This window comes from Rhodamnia argentea, chromosome 1 (assembly GCF_020921035.1).
Source record: "Rhodamnia argentea isolate NSW1041297 chromosome 1, ASM2092103v1, whole genome shotgun sequence".
Lineage (NCBI taxonomy): Eukaryota > Viridiplantae > Streptophyta > Magnoliopsida > Myrtales > Myrtaceae > Rhodamnia > Rhodamnia argentea.
The window spans coordinates 2,885,365-2,905,260 of record NC_063150.1 but is presented as its reverse complement, the minus strand read 5'-3'; the positions used below and the strand labels follow the sequence as shown (position 1 = coordinate 2,905,260).

At 40.1% G+C, this 19,896-nt stretch overlaps 2 protein-coding genes and 1 pseudogene across 7 annotated transcripts; 1 reads left to right on the top strand and 2 right to left on the bottom strand.

Annotated features, from left to right (window-relative positions):
- Positions 1 to 322: 322 nt before the first annotated feature.
- LOC115743311 lies at positions 323 to 1,726 on the bottom strand (annotated as a pseudogene).
- Positions 1,727 to 3,247: 1,521 nt separating this feature from the next.
- LOC115743312 (transmembrane protein 208 homolog) lies at positions 3,248 to 19,729 on the bottom strand. 6 transcript variants are annotated; one of them, XM_030678036.2, is made up of 6 exons: positions 15,165 to 15,169; positions 9,132 to 9,224; positions 6,329 to 6,522; positions 4,801 to 4,885; positions 3,752 to 3,817; positions 3,248 to 3,666 (listed from the first exon to the last, which is right to left on the bottom strand). In XM_030678036.2, the coding sequence occupies exons 2-6, from the start codon at positions 9,213 to 9,215 to the stop codon at positions 3,574 to 3,576; spliced, it is 522 nt and encodes a 173-aa protein (XP_030533896.1). In that variant the 5' UTR covers positions 9,216 to 9,224; positions 15,165 to 15,169; the 3' UTR covers positions 3,248 to 3,573. The 6 variants fall into 6 exon arrangements, with proteins under 6 accessions (XP_030533896.1, XP_030533895.1, XP_048130602.1 ...); XM_030678035.2 differs by lacking the exon at positions 15,165 to 15,169 and adding an exon at positions 19,712 to 19,729 and having other exon boundaries at positions 3,542 to 3,666; XM_048274645.1 differs by lacking the exon at positions 15,165 to 15,169 and adding an exon at positions 18,674 to 18,690 and having other exon boundaries at positions 3,542 to 3,666; positions 9,132 to 9,223.
- Positions 16,275 to 18,298, top strand: LOC115743307 (probable inorganic phosphate transporter 1-3). The gene is made up of 2 exons (XM_030678030.2): positions 16,275 to 17,054; positions 17,362 to 18,298. Exons 1-2 carry the CDS (start codon positions 16,275 to 16,277, stop codon positions 18,205 to 18,207), a joined length of 1,626 nt encoding a protein of 541 aa, XP_030533890.1. The 3' UTR covers positions 18,208 to 18,298.
- Positions 19,730 to 19,896: the final 167 nt, after the last annotated feature.

Below are 19,896 nucleotides of genomic sequence, written 5' to 3'. Positions count from 1 at the left end.
ATCCTATTCCATGCATTTTAAGCAAAGTATATACTATGCGTCTTAGCAAAGCATTTTAAGCACGACAAGTGATTTGACGATTTTTGAAGTGTCTCAAGCAAAGCATAATAAGTGCATTCTACGGTTAAAGAATTCCATTCCTCAAATCTCGAATCATTATAAGTTACTAGCAATATCATTCACCAAAGTTCATTTCTTTTTTCATTTCGTATGGTCACAATCATCCATCAAATTTCGAAGTGATGCATCATGATCTCACATTAGGTATGGATCTATTTTTTTTTTTTTTCATACAAAAGACCAATTAAAATGCACATCATTGTTGGGCTGAGCCGAGGAATTGCATTTTAAAACAGGGGAATTAAGAGTTTTAAACCACACATTCCCCACGCAATTCCTACATTTGTATCTGTTTCCTATTGCATTCCTAAGTTAAACCCGAAAGAGGAAAAGGACTGTACAACTTCCAAAGTGATTCCTAGATAAACAAGTGACCCCTTGTCGTAAGGATCTATGAATCTACTACTTCCCCTCTGGATTTTCGGTCTCCGTCCTAACAGTCGGATACCTAGAGAGAACCACCCGGTGAACTCCATTCGACGCCGTAAATGCGCGAGAGAATCTCCCCAAATCTCTAGCTACTCAATAGGAGACCGGTGTAATCCATGGCCGATCGTTTAACCGAGTTATCGCGGAAATAGTATCATCGTGGTCGACGCGATAGGAATCCTAAATCTTACCGGTTACCATTGTGTTGGGTCCCTTTTGGACGTATAATCCTGGCAAGGACTCCATTAACAGTGAAGTGATTGATCTTCCAGGTTCTGTATCTGTTGCCTGTACACAATCTTTTGCATGATGCTGGACGACTAGGAAGAGAAATAGGAGAAAACCAGCAACGCCTCAATAAGCAGAGCCAAGAAGCGTTTGACCACCCCCCATCACCCTCTTGAACTCGTCAAAGTTTTACCACGCCATCTCCATCCACGTCCACCTTCCTTATCATCTCCTCGCACGCCTCCGCCCTCTTCCCTTCCCCTTATTCCCAACAATGACAGGACCAGCCCTAATTCCACCACCGTTATCACCCCATCCCGGTCCCTGTCAAACACGTTGAACGCCTCCTTCAGCTCTGCCTCCCTAGCATCGCCTTCACAGTAATCACCGTCCACCTTCTTGGCCTCCCTCTCGTCCCCAATGGCCGTGGATATGGACTCCGGGAGGCCGCAGAACTCATCGAGGTTGATGTGGCCATCGCCATTGGTCTCGGAGCCGATCACCGCCTCCTCCAGCTCTGCGTCAGACACGGAGATCCCGAGGCCCCTCAGGGACTCTCTCAGCTCCTCTCTCATGATGAGCCCATCACGGTTCCTGTCAAACGTCGTGAACACCCTCTCTAGCTCCGCCCTCCTCTCGGCACTCATAATCGACCACTCTTCCTCTTCTGCAGCCCCGGCTGCTCTCGGGCCGTCGCCGCAGCGCTATCTGATTCACTACACGAACCTGAACCGAGCTGCGGAGTCAGGCATCCGGCGTAGAGAGGTTTGAGTGGCACGGGGGAGCTTCTTCTGGGGCAAGTGGAAGAGTAGGTTTGCGGGGGAAGCGAGGAAGACAAGGGACAACAAGAGTGCAGTGAGCAGCATGGTTTTGCGTATGGGAGGTTGCTGGGAAGAAAAGCACATCAGGAAGATGAGAGGAAGGAGAGAGGTGTGGATGAAGACAGAGAGAGAGACACTCAACAGAGAAACAAGTTATTTTATGTGGATATGGTGCTGACGACGACGAATGAGTTGTGGGGTTGGACGAGGAAAGGTTGGAACATTGACGTCCAACTTCGGAGGTACGCTGCATGTGGCGCGCGAGGGGTGATCCAAACCGCGTGGAACAAGAGCTAAAGACGCCAATCAGAAGATGGAATCTTTGGTAAGCATGGAGGGAGAAGAAATGTTGTGCAAAAGATTCATGAGGCTTGTTGTACGATATTGCATGAGTTTTCAGATAGTCGGATTTCTATACTCGGCCGCCATAGTTAAAAGAAGTAAAAAAGCGAAGCGGTCACGTATCTAGCGTATTGCACCGCTGCCCACCATCATTCTTCGCCACACGAGGCATCGTCGCGTTTTTCAGACTCCTCCACACTTGCCACCGCCATCCATGCCTCTCCTAATTCCAACGTCAGATCCGACTCCACACACATAAATTGTCGACTGCTACTAGAGAAATGACTATAATGAGGACAATCTTAATCTGAAGTCGTCAATGGGGGGTCTTAACTAGAAAACATGGGGACTAAGCATTAAAGTTGGACATAAAGATGGTCCATAGAGTATTAGGCCATCAATTGATTTCAAACAAAGTGTAGATCATTCTCTTGAATTTATCACGTGGCGTTAACAATGTCAAATTATCGACTAAATTAAGAGAATCATTGTTGACGTAGTTAGTAAAAAAGAAATTAATGCATCTTGACATCGCTGTTGACGTTCGTTAATTTGTAGAACTGAAAACTCTCGGTTCCTGTACATTAGTTAGAAGAATAGGCAGTCAGCACCGACAACACCTGCGGAAATCTTTCCTTTTTGTATTAATAAGATTGGCATCGGACTTTGATATATGAGCAACGGCTGCGAACGATCCGATCCAGTAGACGCAAATCTCCTTGCTAATGTGATATTCTGACGTCACAATGTCTATTCTCCAAATTTTTGTGGTGAAGGCCATTTTTAATCAGATTCCCCAAACTTCCTATGCTAATTTTAACAAGGGGTTTTCTTAAATAACTAAATTACAGAAATTTTATAGCTATTCGTGCATCGACAATCTGATATAATTTGCGATTGCTTTTTGAAAGTGAATCATTTTAAATTAATGCTTTAACACATGCTCCCTAACCACTCATCAATATAGTCCTACTAATAACCAGCATGTTTTCCAATCGAAAGGGAAAAGAGACTGAAAAGAAAGAAACACGGAATGCGATATGAGACGGCGGACGTTAACCTGTAAAAGGGCGTGATTCTCTTACTAGAGAAAGGAAAATGTGCGACCGAAATAAATGGCACTATAACACCAAAAGAGCGATAATGACGACGAGTAGAATACGACGACTAGAAAATTACTGTCGTGTGAGGAACATGACAATCATCTTTACCAAAGCTAAAGAGGAAAAACTTTACGGTTCGACGAAATTCAAGCTGTAGAGTCAATCAATCAGATTGATGTCCGACTGAAATAGTAAGGATACAAATTAAAGCAAATGCCAGAAGCAGCAAATGACTCAAAATAAATAACAGCAAGCCAAGGAGTAGTTCTCATTTCGAATCAGCACCATGAACAACATGAAGGACAGATGTCAAAAATTGCATCATCCATGGCATATGGGTGTGTGTGTGTGTGTGTGTGTGTGTGTGTGTGTGTGTGAGGGAGAGAGAGAGAGAGAGAGAGAGAGTACCGAATTCAATTTGACTCCCTGGATGAACAATTATGCTACTAATCCACCAAAGGAAAGCAACATTAAACTTACAGGCCAACTGCCATTTTCGTCCACTGAGTCTGCTGAACCGTTCACTAGACCTATCTAGCTCTTGTCTTAACAAACTTGTTTCTTGAAGCTCTTTTCTCCATCTTTTCTCTCTTCTTGCGAGTTTTATCATCTTCCAAGGCATCCTATATCATGCAAATGCGTGTTATGTGTGAATCCATAAACCATTCAATGGAGATATGCCCGAAGCTAAAGTATAAAAGGACATACCTCAGAACCTGTCGGCAGAAATCCTTTAACAAAGCCAAAAGATTTATATGCTCCAAATGCAGGAATCTGCAAAAGGACAATGTTATGCAGCAGTCAGTTGTGAGGCTTTTTTTTTTTTTTTTTATCCTTACCAGAAAACACAGAAATATCAACAAAAATGATGCAAAAGTTCCTGAGACTTTTGCTAAAAAAGACCACAAGTATCGACTTATGAAATGAGCCACTTAAGTATTAACCAGATGTGTATCTGCACTAGCTCTGATACTCATCTATGTATTTCAGGGTTCATTCATCTTATGAGTAAGATGGCAGGACTAGTTCAGTTTACATAGCAAGTGGACACAGTCATTAAATAAAACGCACTGGTTAACAAAATTGGACGAAAACTCGTTCTCAGCCTATTTTGTCAAGGCCTACTGCTCCCCATGTCATAGGATCAGCACTTTTAAGAGTTTCTTTTTTCCTCCTTCTCTTTTCGTTCCCAGCCTATACATATATTTATCGTGCATAATGTCACTGAAAATTGGGTTAAGGTCTGGAGGATTGAGGAGCATGGAGTAATTAGACTTTCACCAGTGTGGATCCATGATATTTATGCAGGAAAACCTCTTTAATCAACTTCTATGTTCAACCAGATGACTGGCCAATCAAGCTTTGACTCTAACATCCTTTTCAACCTCTTAACTAACTAATTAATCAATAGTGTCTCATAAGAACAAGTTTGTTTACAGCATCTCTGAATTTACAGGAATGCAGTTAGACTAAATAAAGCAACACTTAGAGCCCTAGAAAGATCAAGCATTGTCTTCTCTACTTTATAGCAACACTTTGTCCAAAATGAACAAGAAGTTAAAAATGAATGCGTCAAGAAACCTGTGAAAATGGTCACATAGACTGGTGGAGCCTAATATATAAGATACAGGAGCAACTAGAGGCAATTAAGAGTCTAAGACTATCTAATGAGCTGGCACAGAGAGTTACTAGATATCTCCACAAAAGATTTTCCCACCAAATCCATTTGGTAAGTATAACAGAAGAATGAATCATACCACCAAATATGTGTACCAGAATTTCCCCGAAATGATGGATGCCACTTGCACAAAACTCGTAATGAAGATCAGGTCATGCAGATATCTGCAAAGCAAGAATTAGCAAAGCAAACTACATCATTTTAATCAAATTGATATCATTGAAGAATGATGCAATCGACAAAATTGATGCTCATGAATAAATGAAAAATAAGAACCACCCAGAAGTAGCATGGCCATCTGGCTTCCGAAACCTCATTTACAATTGCATAAACTCACTGCAAAAACAATCATATTACACCTCTTATAAACCTCAACGCAATGCATCCTGATGAATCAAAAGTAACATGTCATATAGCAACTATTTCTAAGGAGCAGAAAGAGTACATTCTAAAACTTGAAGCAAAAGTACATTGGTGACATTAACAAGTCAAGTTTGTGTAACCATTAGTCCATCAATGAAAGACTTAACCTAGACCTTTTAATGAAGGGACAGACAATAACGAGAACTCTCAAGAAATTTGTTTCCAAATAAAAATTCCACTAAATAAATAAAGGTCTTGGAAATGAATGTTGGCTTCCATCCTGCTGATATAACAGTTGCATGGGAAGACCTAGTGGTGCCCTTTTCAATAATTTAATTAAAAGCTGATGAACAATCATATAATCATCTGTTTGATCACCATCTACCAAGCATTACTTCAGATTTGAAAAAATATGTATATCCAAGCAGACGTACCTCCTCCATCTAGTTATCCCAGACTCTCAGTAGTGAGATTCATTGACACAATAAGATTGCTAATTTTGAACAATAAGGGCATAACATGCTTAGTCATATTTTTATACGAGAAGGAAGCTCGTCTCAGCCAAGTAAAGCCCAACTACATTAAATACACCCATTAAATTAATGGACCATTTTAAGATACCCTTGAATAGGACAATTGTTTTTCATTTGCATTCTCTGGAAAGGAGAATGAGGCAGCGCCTTCAAATATCCTTTGGGCAGTTATGCGACTTAAGTATGGTACAAATTCCTAAGTGAAGAATCAGTGAGTCTTGAGCTAGTTAGGAACCTGGAATATCACCATCGTCAAACACACTACATATTTTCAACATTTAGACAAATGCTATTTTAATTTCTCAAGAAGTGAAATATATCATAGCGTCCAAGTTATATTGGGGATGGGAAAGGTATGAAACTAAGGAATCACATGAGATTTGTGTTAAATATTCGTTCTTTTATGAACGGTCTTCCAAGATATTTTAAGTTGCTGTAGAAACATTATGATTCGGCAGTCAAGTTTATGATATAGCATATTTTAAAACTCCCTACAAAACTACGTGAGATCTTTCTTAAGTCTCCCTTGAGAAGAAATGCAGCTATGGTGCAATGATCAAGCTTTGTACGAAAGATCAATACTGCGTGTGCCTATTGAAAAATAAACCAAACGACAACATGAATGTAAGGAGGTAATCACTATGTTCTGTCTGCATGTGCAGCTGGGTCAGTGGCGAGAAAGGGAGAGAGAGGGGTGGAGAGAGAGCTTACTCACAGACTCCACCAGTACTCATGTCGAATCCACCATCTAGAAGCTCTCCATCATTAGCATAAGTGGGCTTGGCCAATTTAGCAAGTTGCAGGTATGGAATTGCATATGCTGCAGAGGTGACAAGCAGCCCAATCCAATGTTTCCAGGTGAAAGAGGAGTGAAAGATGAGCATTCTCACTAAAATGTATATAACCTGCATTGTTGGGATAAAAAAAGAATATCAACACAGATCATTAGCCAGCTGCCAAGGAACTAATTCGACAAAAGAAATTGCATGATCATGAACTTGTCACCGATCCAAATATATATAAGGATTAAGTTAGAGTAGCATACAGATTGCATGTTGTTAATTGAGATATCTAAATGAAACTAGAATTTACCGTCACTGTACTGCAGCTAACAAAATCAATTCATGTTTCTATCAGAGAGCCAACTTGGTAAATCTTAATCATCATCTATAAAAGCTTGGCAGTACAAATCATTTAAAAGTTGGTATAAATTAGATGGCAATTGTTAGAATTAGGCGCACAAACAGAAGAAAATAGATAGTAAAGGCAAAAAAGGGAAATCAAGGCACAGGGTTTATCCTTGTTCACCCTTAAATTAGAACTACATCCAACAAAGAATTCTACTATAATTAGCACCTCTCACCTCTCTATTACAACTCTCAATTACAAAAGTAAAAGATTATATATAACAGTAGTTACATGTCCGTTCTTGTCGATGGGGAGTATGAACCATATCCCAACAGCAACAATCACAAGTTCAAGTACCAATATCAGTAAGACGCAGCCTTGGCAACACTAGTTCCATACCAAATTTCACTCTACATGAATGCATTCGAAAAAGTACCAGCATATGCTTGACATGGATCAACACCATCCAATATCACCGTTGGTGCTTACTCTATTAATACCTCCTTGTGTTTTAATTGATGGTTATTGGTTGATGTGTTGCCATCAAGCAAGTAGAGTTTAAGGAAAAAATGATCGGAGTAAGGACTTGAAGGAGTATCAAGAACTTGAGACAGAACGCAGAAATGTCATATTTACTTAAACCTTGGTGCAACTGGCTACACATTTTTTATATCTGCAACCACAGGAGAAATTAAAAACTACAGTAGCAAGATTAAGTACAAGTTTGGTCTCTAAAACTTCTTTTTTCAAAATGTGACCCTCTTGACTTGCACTGCAGTCGATTTTGGTATCTCTAACTCAGTTTTTCAGTAAACTTTGCAGATATGAATCTTTGGCAAATTTCAGCAAAGTTTGTCTATATGGATCATTAATCTTTGGAAAATTTCATTGAAACGTGCTCGAATTTGCTAGAACTCCTGTAAGACAAATGACTTTTCATGGTTTTTACTAGTCAAAGGTTAAAATTTCTCGGGAAATTAGAAAAGAATTACGCATATTGTGAAAATGATTCCAATAGAGGGACCAAATTCTTACTTAAACTAAAAACTGACAAAATGGGCTAACCAGATTCTAACTAAAAGAACTAGCATAACCAATAAAAGTAGGCCACTCATCAAATCCATCCCCTCAGGAAATTCTTCTCTACAGGGATTTGCTTCTATTTCTTCTTCTTCCTGAGTTTTTCCACATCGTGTCTAACATTACAAAAGGAATTCCAATGGCCATGGTCCCAATTCTCCTCCTTACCTCATGTAGTAAAGAGACTGCATAGGAAAGAGTCCTAAATAGATATAATCACAACCAATTGCAAGAAGTCCAGAGCTTGTGCACATGCCACTAAAGGTTCTTTCACAAATTGAAAGTCTGTTTTCCAACAAGGTACCCCTTGAAATCCTTAATTTCCATGTTCAACATGAGTATTCAAGCTATAACCACTCTTACCGAAGCATTATATGTTCTGTGATAATATCTCAATCCCATCTTCAAAATTTCATTGCTCTTGCAAATTTCAGCATTTCCCATGTACCAGTTCGAAGATATCTCCATCTCATCTTCAACCATGTAATAACCCTACAGCTTTTGAACATTACCAATGGAACATTAAAACTTACAGGAAGAAAGCATCCATGCCGATAGAGATCAAGCCATGAAGCGCCAAGCAGACTCTAACCGAGTAGGTTCAAAATGCTTTATACTATTATGTCTATGAAATCATCGTAATTACAGATGCAGACTGCTCGGTAGTCCTCCAAGAATCTCCAACGAAGGACCACTTTTTTCTTTGTCGCAATCAGGAAAAGCAGATTTCAAGGGAATCGATAGAATGAGGACAACTAGGAAGTTTTTCCCCGCCCAAAATATTTGCAAAGTTGTTCCTCTTTCATTCTCATGGCCGTGACTACCCGAGCCTATTCTCATTAAGAAAATTCCCATTTCAAAGTCTCCCATTTGCGCTTGCAAGCCAAAAAGTCCACCCACATATGCATCCACGCCAAAACAAACCTGAGCTCAGCTCCGAACATACAACTTTTGACGGCCATGACTACCGAGCCTATTATCACAAAGGAACTCTCATCTCAAAGTCTCCCGCTTGCTCCTAGCAACCATTTTAGCCGAAAGTTCACCAAAAATGCATCCATTTCGAGAGTAAGAGCAACCCCGAGCCACATAGCTCATCAGCTCCGAACACGCAATCTCTCGCCCAACCAATTAACTAAAGCAGCACCATCAAAAGAGAATCGAAAGATTGAAAGACCAATAAACGAACTTCAAATGTCCTAATCAAGTGTCGGCCCATCTGATTACCGATTCGAAGAGCAAATCGAAAAGTAGAGAGAGAGAGAGAGAGAGAGAGAGAGAGAGAGAGAAGAGGGGGACGACATACGTTGCAGGCGATGATGAGGTAGCGGAGCCTCGCCATGTGGCGCGCGTTCTCTTCCTTACGCTTCTTCGCTCCTTGATTCGCCATCTCTCTCTGCTCGCCCGCTTTGAGCTCGATAACGAAGGCTGCTTGGTTGCGCTTTAACAGTAGAGGGGAAATGAGCTGGTTTTTTTTTATTTATTTATTGTAAAATGTTGATCGGAAATCCCGAAACTTATCCTGCAAAAATACAATTAAGTCCTAAAACTTATTAAAATAGCACAATCGAGTTATTCTGTTAACTTTATCTAAGGTGACGATATGTTTTTAATAATTTTTCTCTCTTATGTAGCAATGATGCGGCTAAAAGGATGTCGATTTGGTCCGAATCTAATCAGGCCCTCCCGTGCGGTTCGCCCCATGATCGAGGCTCGGCAACACCCACCGACCATTTCCCCACCAGTCGCTGTGCTGCTGCTTCTGCTGCTTCTTCTTCTTCTTTTTAATTTTAGCTTATTTTTTCAATTGAACTTGAATAAAAATTATATTAAAAATCAAATTTGTACCAAAACGACATCGTTTTAGCCATTCATCGTCACATAGGAGAGAGAAACTATTAAAAAAAGTCACGTCGGTATTTTTCGTTAGCCAAATTGAACGGATTAACGGAAGGACTCAACTAAATTTGATTGTACATTTTTGCAAGTTTTAAGACTCAATTGTAATTTCATAACAGGTTTTAAGATTTCCGATGAACATATCTTTTTTATTATTATTTCTTTTTCACTTTCTTTCTTTTATGTCTTTTTTATGTTAGCCATACTTTGTTTATTAACCTCTAATTCTTTTCGGTGAATAAATTTTATTCCGCATGTAATTAAAATGATATTTCATTTTTCTTTTTTTTCAGCGTTTTGCGTGGCTCTCAAAATTTGATTGTCACTTACCATGAAATATATGAATGAATGAGCTGAAAATATACCAATAATGGCTTATAGAATTATGTGTAATTATGCCGTAACTTTTTTTAAAGTCAAAATTTTTCGTCCTAGAAGTCATTGTAGCTAATCTCGTTTGTGTGACGGTAACTTAACAAGCTAAGAATGGCATGGAAGAGACCGACACGAGCTCGAGTTTATATCATAACTCACGAGCGGCGCAAGGATGGTGAACCAAATTGGCGAGGGAGCCGCATGGAAAGTGGTTAGCGATCTTGTGATATCATTGAACTCGTTTATTAGATCGAAACAAGGCGTGAATGCTTTATTCCATAAGACCAACCGTAAGATTTGTGCACTTAGGAAATGATTTGTATCACAAAACTCTCTTTAATTTTTACAATATCGTTGTCTATTTGAATTTCTCAATTTTTGTTTTTGTCGGAGAAAAAGTACATGAGGGTCATTAAAGAGAGTTTTGTGATACAAATCCAAAGCGACAAAGCAGAATAAATCCCAAAGGGCTTGAGGAGGATTGAGTGTCCAGATGCTAGGTAGACTTCTTTTCATTTGAGCCTTCGCGATCCAATCTGCAACTTTATCGGCTTTTCTACTGCAATGGCCAAATTTAGGTTTGAAAAAGAGGGACAACAGATCACACCCTCTGGCGATAAGTGCGTCCGCCTCCCGGTTAAACTGAACTGTACTCGGTACGGCTTCGATAATTTCTTTGCTGTCTGACTCTTAGGTGAAGTCTTCTGCCTGTTCGTGAGGAGAAGAGAGTTAGGGTTTACGTGGAATGAATGATATGAAAATCGAAAGTTTTCATAACGACGATCTTTACCGTTTGCCCTAATGTGGACGCCTTCACCATTCGAAGTCTTCCCTAGGGGTCTTCATGGCTTTCGATCTTATTTAATAATTTGCAGCGTTAAGGTTGTCCAGCTACTGCTGAAACATCCTCCAATTCGTCGTGTTTGCACTTTCACATGCATAGATTCCCTTTAACGTAACTGCTAAGTTTCTGCCTACAACTGCGGAAGCGAAATTGTATTACAAGCAACACACATGAGTAGGACGCTCGAAGAGGATGACATTAAACATAGTCTTCGGTTCGGTGGACCTGTACAAGACCGATCTTAACATATCTAATACTACGCAAAAAGGATCGGACGTCCATATGAAAGCGTGGCCAACGGTGCTATATACGTCCCTGGACTTCAAAATGCTTCTCAAGAACGATAGCATTTGTATACTTTGAGAGAGAGAGAGAGAGAGAGAGACGTTAGTTTGATACGATTTGAAAATGGATTATAAGTAAGGGTATATGCGGCGTAGATGCTGGAGATGATGCTAATTGGTAGGTGGTTTGGAGTTCAATTTAAGGAAATAGCAAGCCAAACTCGAGCCTCCTCTGAAAATTACAAGCTCCTTCATTATCCTTATTCCTCATTTATGTTCTTTTGGGTCCTTTTTTTTTCCAATTTTTCTCAACCCAATTTACTCCTTTTCTTTTTTTAAAAAAATAAAACTTCGGTTATTTTTCTTATGAGAGATCGTGTCTCTTTGTGTTCTTGTTCTCTTCGGCAGGAGTCCAAGTCTGAGCCCATCAACATATCCAATTAAACCTATCTTCACTCAAAATACTAATTCAATGAGCTATAGGCTAACTTGGATATTTTAACTGATTTACACCATACCGGTTCTCCGATGCAATACTTCTCTAACCCAACTCACGCATGTATATCGACATTTTCCATCTATTAATTTGTGTCTTGGGCATTTTGCATGTTAAATAAACAAGACTAACCGATATGAAAGACAATAATCGCATCTTCATAGCTCTCCAACTCACAAGGGGGGACCTTTAATTTGTAAAGCCAACTCCTTGAGTTTTGCAAGGTCAAAAGATTCCGGCGATTAGGTTTTGCTTGCAAGATAAAATCTTGGTTTGCAAAGCATTCAATAAAAAAAAATATGCAATTAGAAAACATTTTTTGGCATCTCAGTATGACGAATGATGAGCACAATATGCGCGCCTTTGAAAGACATGTCCCCTGTTTTCACACTAGACAAGCAAGTTCAAGTACGCATTTTCACATTTATATATGGACTAATTATATACTACATTCTGATGAAAAGAAAAAAAAAATCCTAAGCAACTTATCTGCCATTGATTTGATGGTTAATTAGGGAGCGAGTGCATGAAATTCGTAAATTAAAGGTGGATAAAACCGCTCGTGTGATAATTTATTCCATCGGCGGTGTATGTCCTAATTTTCCTATGGCTTCGAACAGAAAGATCAAAAGCAAAAGTTGCCAGATCTAGTGTCGAAGCTGAGTATTCCGGGAAGGTTTGCCAGGTCTTGCTTTGGCATAAGGTTCTCTCGCCTCTTCGAGGCAGGAAAAGGCATGGAAACCGGGTCTGTTGCCAGATCTAGTACCCCTTTTTACACGAAAATCTGTCTCTTTTGAATTGTTAGAAGACAATTTACCGTGCACATGCTATCTCTGAAGTGCACGCTGCATAATTTATAGGATAAAAGGTTCACGGGAAAATGGCAAAGTACATCTTTACATGAGATTGGGCTTTACTGTGACGTGCAATTTCAGATAGAAGGGCTAGATCAGAGGGAGCAGGAGTGTATACAAGAAAGGCCGTCAAGTGCACAATCTGTGGTGGCACGTGACACAAGGCGATGCATCTACCTAAAGTTCTCCGGTCATCATCCTCACTGATATTATGGCGTGCTTTACATAAAATACTCATTGATTTGGAGATCATGTGATCAGAAATAACCGACAATATTATCATACTGTCGGGTTAGCAGCTTCATATCACCTTTTTACATAGTGTGTGCATGCCCATTTAATCCTAGACTCCGTCTGTTTTGGCGGAAAATGAATAGTTTGGAAAACAATTTTCTAAAAATACTCGATTGTATCGCTTACAAAAATGAATAAACAAGAAATAGTCTTATCGTCCATTAAAATATTCAGACATAAATTGCTGGTAGTAATGAAAACATTTTTCATCAACCAATCATTCCAAGACTAGCTTAATCTAACAGCAGACACACTCTGGCCTTACGAGCTTCAAGAACATTCAAAGTGTCGCTCGGAGCTCGTGTAAGCGAGTTTCTTCGTTAATTTTGTTCATGTTGATGTCCATGTTGATGTCTTATGGAGTTTTGCTTTATTTTTCTTCATGTTTTGAACTGCTGAAATATGATTTTAGTTGCTAACCTCATCCACCCTCATCATTTATACTCTCCTCCGACGATTCCTAAATGAGTTTCTTCAGCTTCCCAAAAGTTGACAAACATAACGCGGAATTTATTCTTGCTGAAAATTGATGATCAGAAAGCATGAGGGGGTTCACATGTTGCAGCCGCAAACAAAAAGCACCTTCATGTATTTCGGTCAACTCTGTATAAAGTTAATGTATTCGTGAGCTTCTTGCAGGCTGCAAATTGGGCATGGTTCGCATTTTTGCAAGTCTGACATTCTTGGTGTTCAATAATCTAGTAGACAACAAAGAAGTTTCGTTCAATTGTTTGCCGTCAAGGGCAAAGACTAGATATTTCGCATCTTCTTGCATTGAGATTCTGTTTGTTTCAAGAAAAATGAATATTTTGAAAAATATTTTCTTAAGATTGATCACTTGTATCGATTAAATAATTAGTCAATGAAAAATATTTTTTTTTATTGTCGACAACAATTTAGATTTGAACATTCAGTTCCGTAACTAATACAAATGATCATTTTTCACGCTCGTAAGTACGTGTTGGTAAGGAACAAAATATTATAGATAAAAACAATGAAATGGTGAATTTTCTCCAATTGGTTTATTATTGAAATTATCAATTTCTTTATTTCTCTGCCACTTAGATCTGAGAACTTATGGAGGAAATATTCAAATTTTCGAAAACCGCACGATGTGCAAATTACCAATTCTTTTACTAACTTACAATCTTTTACTCGCATAATTTATCAGCTTTCGGATTTACTATAACTTAAATGAAACTACCAACTTATATTAAAGTGGCAAAATGAAGAAGTAAACGAAAAAAATAATTAAAAATTTTAATTTTTTTATAAATTATTAAAAAAATCACTTTAGCACCAGATGAGCTACGTCGAACGAGCGGCCAACGTCCACATCAGCGGTTTCCTGTTAAAATTGGCTGGATAGACTTGATTGACACAATTACAGAAGGTTTAGGACTAAATTGATTCAACTAAAAGGTTTTGCTACTAATTGGCACCAATGCAATAAATTTAGTACCTTTTTTTTGTACTTTTCTCGATTTTGGTTGGGTAATAATCTATTTGGGTGATAACAGATGTGCATCCTGTGTTAGCTTCAGTTTATTCTCTATTTGGTCAACCTTTATATCTCACTTGAGTTTTACTTAAGACCTACCTTTCAGACAAATATGATTTGATTCTTGCCCAAAATTGAAATAAACCAAAGTAAATGCAACTATATCTTAGTTATTTCGGAAGAGTACATCGTGGATGTGATTAGTTCCAATACTTTGCCCTTATCGCCACTCATATCCAAGTCTAGATTTGACTAACTTAGCTATAACGAAACGGCAAACACGAATTTGACGTACATATCAACAAGTACGATATTGTTCCTAATTATATGACTAATAAAAGAATACAGCTGTATTCAGATCCATCAGAGAATCAGGATTAAAATATATCGAGCCTTGAAAACCGCTTAGAATGTGACGTGCATGAGAAATTGCCATTCATATCATTTGACAAGGACTCGTTGAAAAACGGGTTTTGCCAATCAGATAACTACACGTAGGTCTTTGTCGTCTGTACAAAAAGCATCGGACGTTGTGTGAGGAGTGATGTTCTGCAATACCAATCGGGTCAACGAGGACATAAATAAGCAAAACCAATGTGAATGAGAGAGAGTTAAGGATTGGCTTTTATTAACGTGCAAGTTTGTGAATGAAGGGTTGACTCAAGCGAGGAGATTTGGGAATATGCCAAGGAGATGCCCGAGCTCACATGTCTCTTCTCGGGGGAATGCAACCCCCCATCCATCGCCGCTTACTTTGCATCCCAACCAAGGTTGGCAACATTCTTATACGACTCTCTCTCGCTCTTCTAGGGTTAAGCAGAGTTTAAATATAGCCCCATCCATCACTCTTTCTCTCAGTCCCAACCCAGGGTCGGCTACATTTTTATGCAGCTTTCTCTCTCTCTCTCTCTCTCTCTCTCTCTCCCCTCCACTGTTGCTGCAAGAGACTGAGGTTAGGGTTCGTTGCTCTTTTTACTGTTGCAGTCGTTTGTGATGTGTGCTTCCATTCGCAGAAGACAAGTATGACTCGAGAAATGTGGTTTTTTTTCTTTTTCTTTTTCGTGCTCGACAGTTGAAAAGACAATCTTGTATCTTGCCATGTTTTGATCGCGTAGAATTTTAGTGCACCGACATCTCTGAATAATGATATCCTGCACTTTCTGTCGTAGATAATAGCATGGGACTGAATTATGTCGCTTGAAAGCATTATTCTCATGCTATATTCAGTACTGTTATATTGGTATTCAAAATAGCGTCTAAATTTTTTTAGACAGTTTAATCATCTGTAAATATCTCTATTGGTTTCTCCTAAGCATGAAATATGATTAAATATCTCTTGTGATTGAAGTTCAGAATAGTTTTTCTTGAATCAATGTCGTTTTAAGTGTTCTTATCAACTTTGACCTCGCTTGAAGATGAAACGAAGAATGATACGTTGTCTTTGTAAAGTAAGATACTTATAGGAGTAATGAGCTGACCGGTTGCCATCAAAGTTGCATCATCAAAAGATAATTGGCATAACTAGATCATTTGACCATGTTGAAAGAAGTACGACAGAAAGCCCTCCATCATAAATTGAAAGTTTAATTCTGTCCCCGCCAATAAAAATTCGATTACCACATTCTTTACATGTTTGTGTAGTTAAAATTTAAAAAATAGAAAATCTAATGTAATTATTTAGCCTAAAAAAATTGAACTAGGGCAGTAAAAACAATTTTCTTTACCCCATATGTTTACTGTTTTTATTGTTGGTTTTTATTGTTTTCCCAAGATAAAAGAAAAAAAATAAAGAAAGAGAATCATTCTCAACTTCCATGATCACTTGAGTTTAGTTTAATTATCTCTCTCATGGGCAGGAAAATCGGTGAGCCGGTTGGAGGGCATTGAACTCAAGCTTCGATCATGGTGGCTAACGATAATCTTGGAGTGCTGAATGCACTCGATGTGGCCAAGACACAATGGTACCATTTCACCGCCATCATCGTTGCTGGCATGGGGTTCTTCACCGATGCCTACGATCTCTTCTGCGTCTCCCTCCTCACCAAGCTCCTCGGCCGCATATACTACCATGTGGACGGTGCGGCGAAGCCCGGTACGCTCCCTCCGAACGTGTCTGCTGCTGTCAATGGCGTCGCCTTCTGCGGCACTCTTGCTGGCCAGCTCTTCTTTGGCTGGCTGGGCGACAAATTAGGTCGGAAGCATGTCTACGGTTTAACCCTCCTCTGTATGGTCATCTGCTCCATCGGTTCCGGCTTGTCCTTTGGGCATTCGGCGAAAAGCGTCATGGCAACCCTATGCTTCTTCCGGTTCTGGCTTGGGTTTGGGATCGGAGGGGATTACCCGCTCTCCGCCACCATCATGTCGGAGTATGCAAACAAGAAGACTCGTGGGGCATTCATTGCCGCGGTGTTCGCGATGCAAGGGTTTGGGATTTTGGGGGGCGGGATCGTTGCTTTGATCGTCTCTTCAGCGTTCGATCATAAGTATAAGGCCCCAGCTTATCAGGTCGATCCGGTGGGCTCAACTGTTCCTCAAGCCGATTACGTGTGGCGTATCATCGTAATGGTCGGTGCAATCCCGGCAGCCCTCACTTATTATTGGAGAATGAAAATGCCCGAAACTGCTCGTTACACCGCCCTCGTCGCAAGAAACGCAAAGCAGGCAGCTGCAGACATGTCTAAGGTAAAGAACATAGATGAGTTCTTTCTCTGGTCATGGAACAAATTAATAGTATTTTGTAGAATTATAAGTACGTTAACCGAGAATATAATCCAAGACTATTATGATGGACTTGACAATCCCGACTTTACTTTTTTGGATGTTCTTATTAAGTAAGATCACAGAATTCATTATTAAGTTTCGTTTCTCTTTTGAGTGACTTGAGAAATTTGACCAAAAAATATTTGGTCTTGCCTTCTTGTCATCACTTTCTTTAATTCAGTGGTTATTTCATGTAACTTCTCTGATCATATAGTGAAACCGTCAACAGGTAATGCAAGTGGATCTTGAATCTGAACAAGAAATGGTGGAGAAACTTTCCCAAAATCCACGCAGCAACTACGGCCTTTTCTCGAGGGAATTCGCCCGCCGCCACGGCCTCCACCTCGTTGGGACAACCACCACGTGGTTCTTGCTCGACATCGCTTTCTATAGCCAAAACCTCTTCCAAAAGGACGTTTTCAGCGCGATCGGATGGATCCCGCCGGCGCAGACTATGAATGCCATTCATGAGGTATACAAAATTGCTAGGGCACAAACCCTAATCGCTCTTTGCAGTACCGTGCCCGGTTATTGGTTCACCGTAGCGACGATCGACCACCTCGGAAGGTTCTTCATCCAAATGATGGGTTTCGCCATGATGTCGATCTTCATGTTCGCCATCGCCATCCCATATCACCACTGGACACTGCCTCCGAACCGGATAGGATTCGTCGTGATGTACTCATTCACCTTCTTCTTTGCCAACTTCGGGCCAAACGCGACGACATTCATCGTCCCTGCCGAGATCTTCCCGGCACGGTTGAGGGCCACATGCCACGGGATATCGGCGGCTGCAGGGAAAGCCGGAGCCATTGTCGGGGCTTTTGGGTTCTTATACGCGGCGCAGAACAAAGATAGGACAAAAACCGATGCAGGTTACCCACCGGGTATCGGCGTAAAGAATGCATTGCTTATGCTCGGGGCGATCAATTTAGCGGGAATGGTGTTCACTTTGCTCGTGCCGGAGCCGAAGGGCAAGTCACTGGAAGAGCTTGGAGGAGAGAACATGGACGAGAATGAGATGGGTGAAGATAGGGAGATGCAGCCTCCTTCATTGGGACCATTTGGTGGCTAGAGAAACAACCGGACAAAAAAAAAAAAAGAAGAAAAAAGTTTGGTTGTAGGAGAAGTTGGCTGTTTGTTCTCGAGTTTACTTTATTTTGGTGTAACATCGGTGTAGAAAAATTTCATCCACATTGTGATTTCTCCTTGCAAATGCATGGCATGCGTTGACTTTGTTTCATTGGTGGTGTATGTAATTCTCTATTTGCTTGGCTGATAACTGTTTTAATAATATGGATCAAAACGTGCATATTTGGTAAAGTCGGCTATTCTAATCAAATGATTAATTTGCCCTTTCTTCCTATCTTATTTGTGCCTTTTTTTTTAAGTCCATTGCTTTGTTGATTAATGCTTTAGTAATACTGATCAAGACGGCTATTCTAATCAAATAATCAGCTTAACTTTTTTCCCTATCTTATTCGTGCCTAGCTTCGTTATGAATCATTTTTCCTTCATGCCCACCGATGTTCTCTCTCTCTCTCTCTCTCTCTCTCTCTCTCTTGTACCATGGCAAATCTTGACGCTGTGAAGAGCTCCTACCAAATTTGGTGACTCTAGGTTTGGAAGCCCGACCTCCTTGGCTGTCAACCCTCTACATCAAGCTCAAATGGAGATGTACCACATCGGGCCTCTCCGCTGATCTCTGGTGAGGGACACCCAGGTGAGCCGGCGAGGGCGACCCTTGCCCAATCTAGCGAAGGGTTGCCCTTGCTAACTCCAGGCAAGGATCCCCCCTCGCTTGGGCGGGCGTGGTCGACCTGCATCTAAGGCCGATGACCTCCGCTGGCCATCGACGAGACTCGGCGATGGTCGGCGAAGGGAAAAAGGAAAAAAATGAAAAAAAAAATGAAAAACATAAAAATGAAAAAGTAATAAAAATTCGAGAAAATATTATAGTATCATTAAAAAATTGTCCTTGTCAGCGCTAGTGCCAACCGTGCCACCTAAAATGGTCGACATCGATGTTGGTGACTTTTGGCTAAAATCGGTCGGATGAACTCAATTGGCAAATCGTGAAAATATTTATGACTGAATTGACTAAATTAAAATGTTTACAATTTAATGGCAAAAGTGCAATAGATGTAGGACTTTTTGGATATTTTTTCCTTATATTTCATGTCATGTGCACATGAAATATATTATTTAATAGATCATATTATTAATGTCGATCGAGAGAGGGCACGTGTGCTCTCAAGTAGGGTTTCAATAACCTAAACAATACGCGAAATACTCTCTATGTGGAGAGCATGTCTAAATTGGCAAGGGTTTTCTTTGTAAACAGGCAGCTAGGTAACTCGATCGCTTTATCACCAAAGAAAAAGTCCAGATAGATTCTCTCCGAAGACGATGCGAGCGGCTATAATTCACCAAGCTATATACTTCAATGGCTGGACCATTGTTTCTCCCCTAAAAGCATCACCTACAATCACCATGCCATCCTTCGATAAATTTCCAAGATTCCGTCTAACTTTATGGACAAATTTGTGTGCTTTCTCAGCCTTATAAGTTACTACGACTCTCTCTCTCTCTCTCTTCCCCCTTCCTTTCAGATATGATAATGGAATCTTGACAGCCCATGATCGTGAAGGTTGATGTCTCATATCTCCAAATCTTTGTGCTCTTATGAGTTTTCCTTCCATGGACCAAGCTTGTGTCCGAGCATGCGCGAGCATGCACTAGGTTGGGGACCATTGCTTATGGT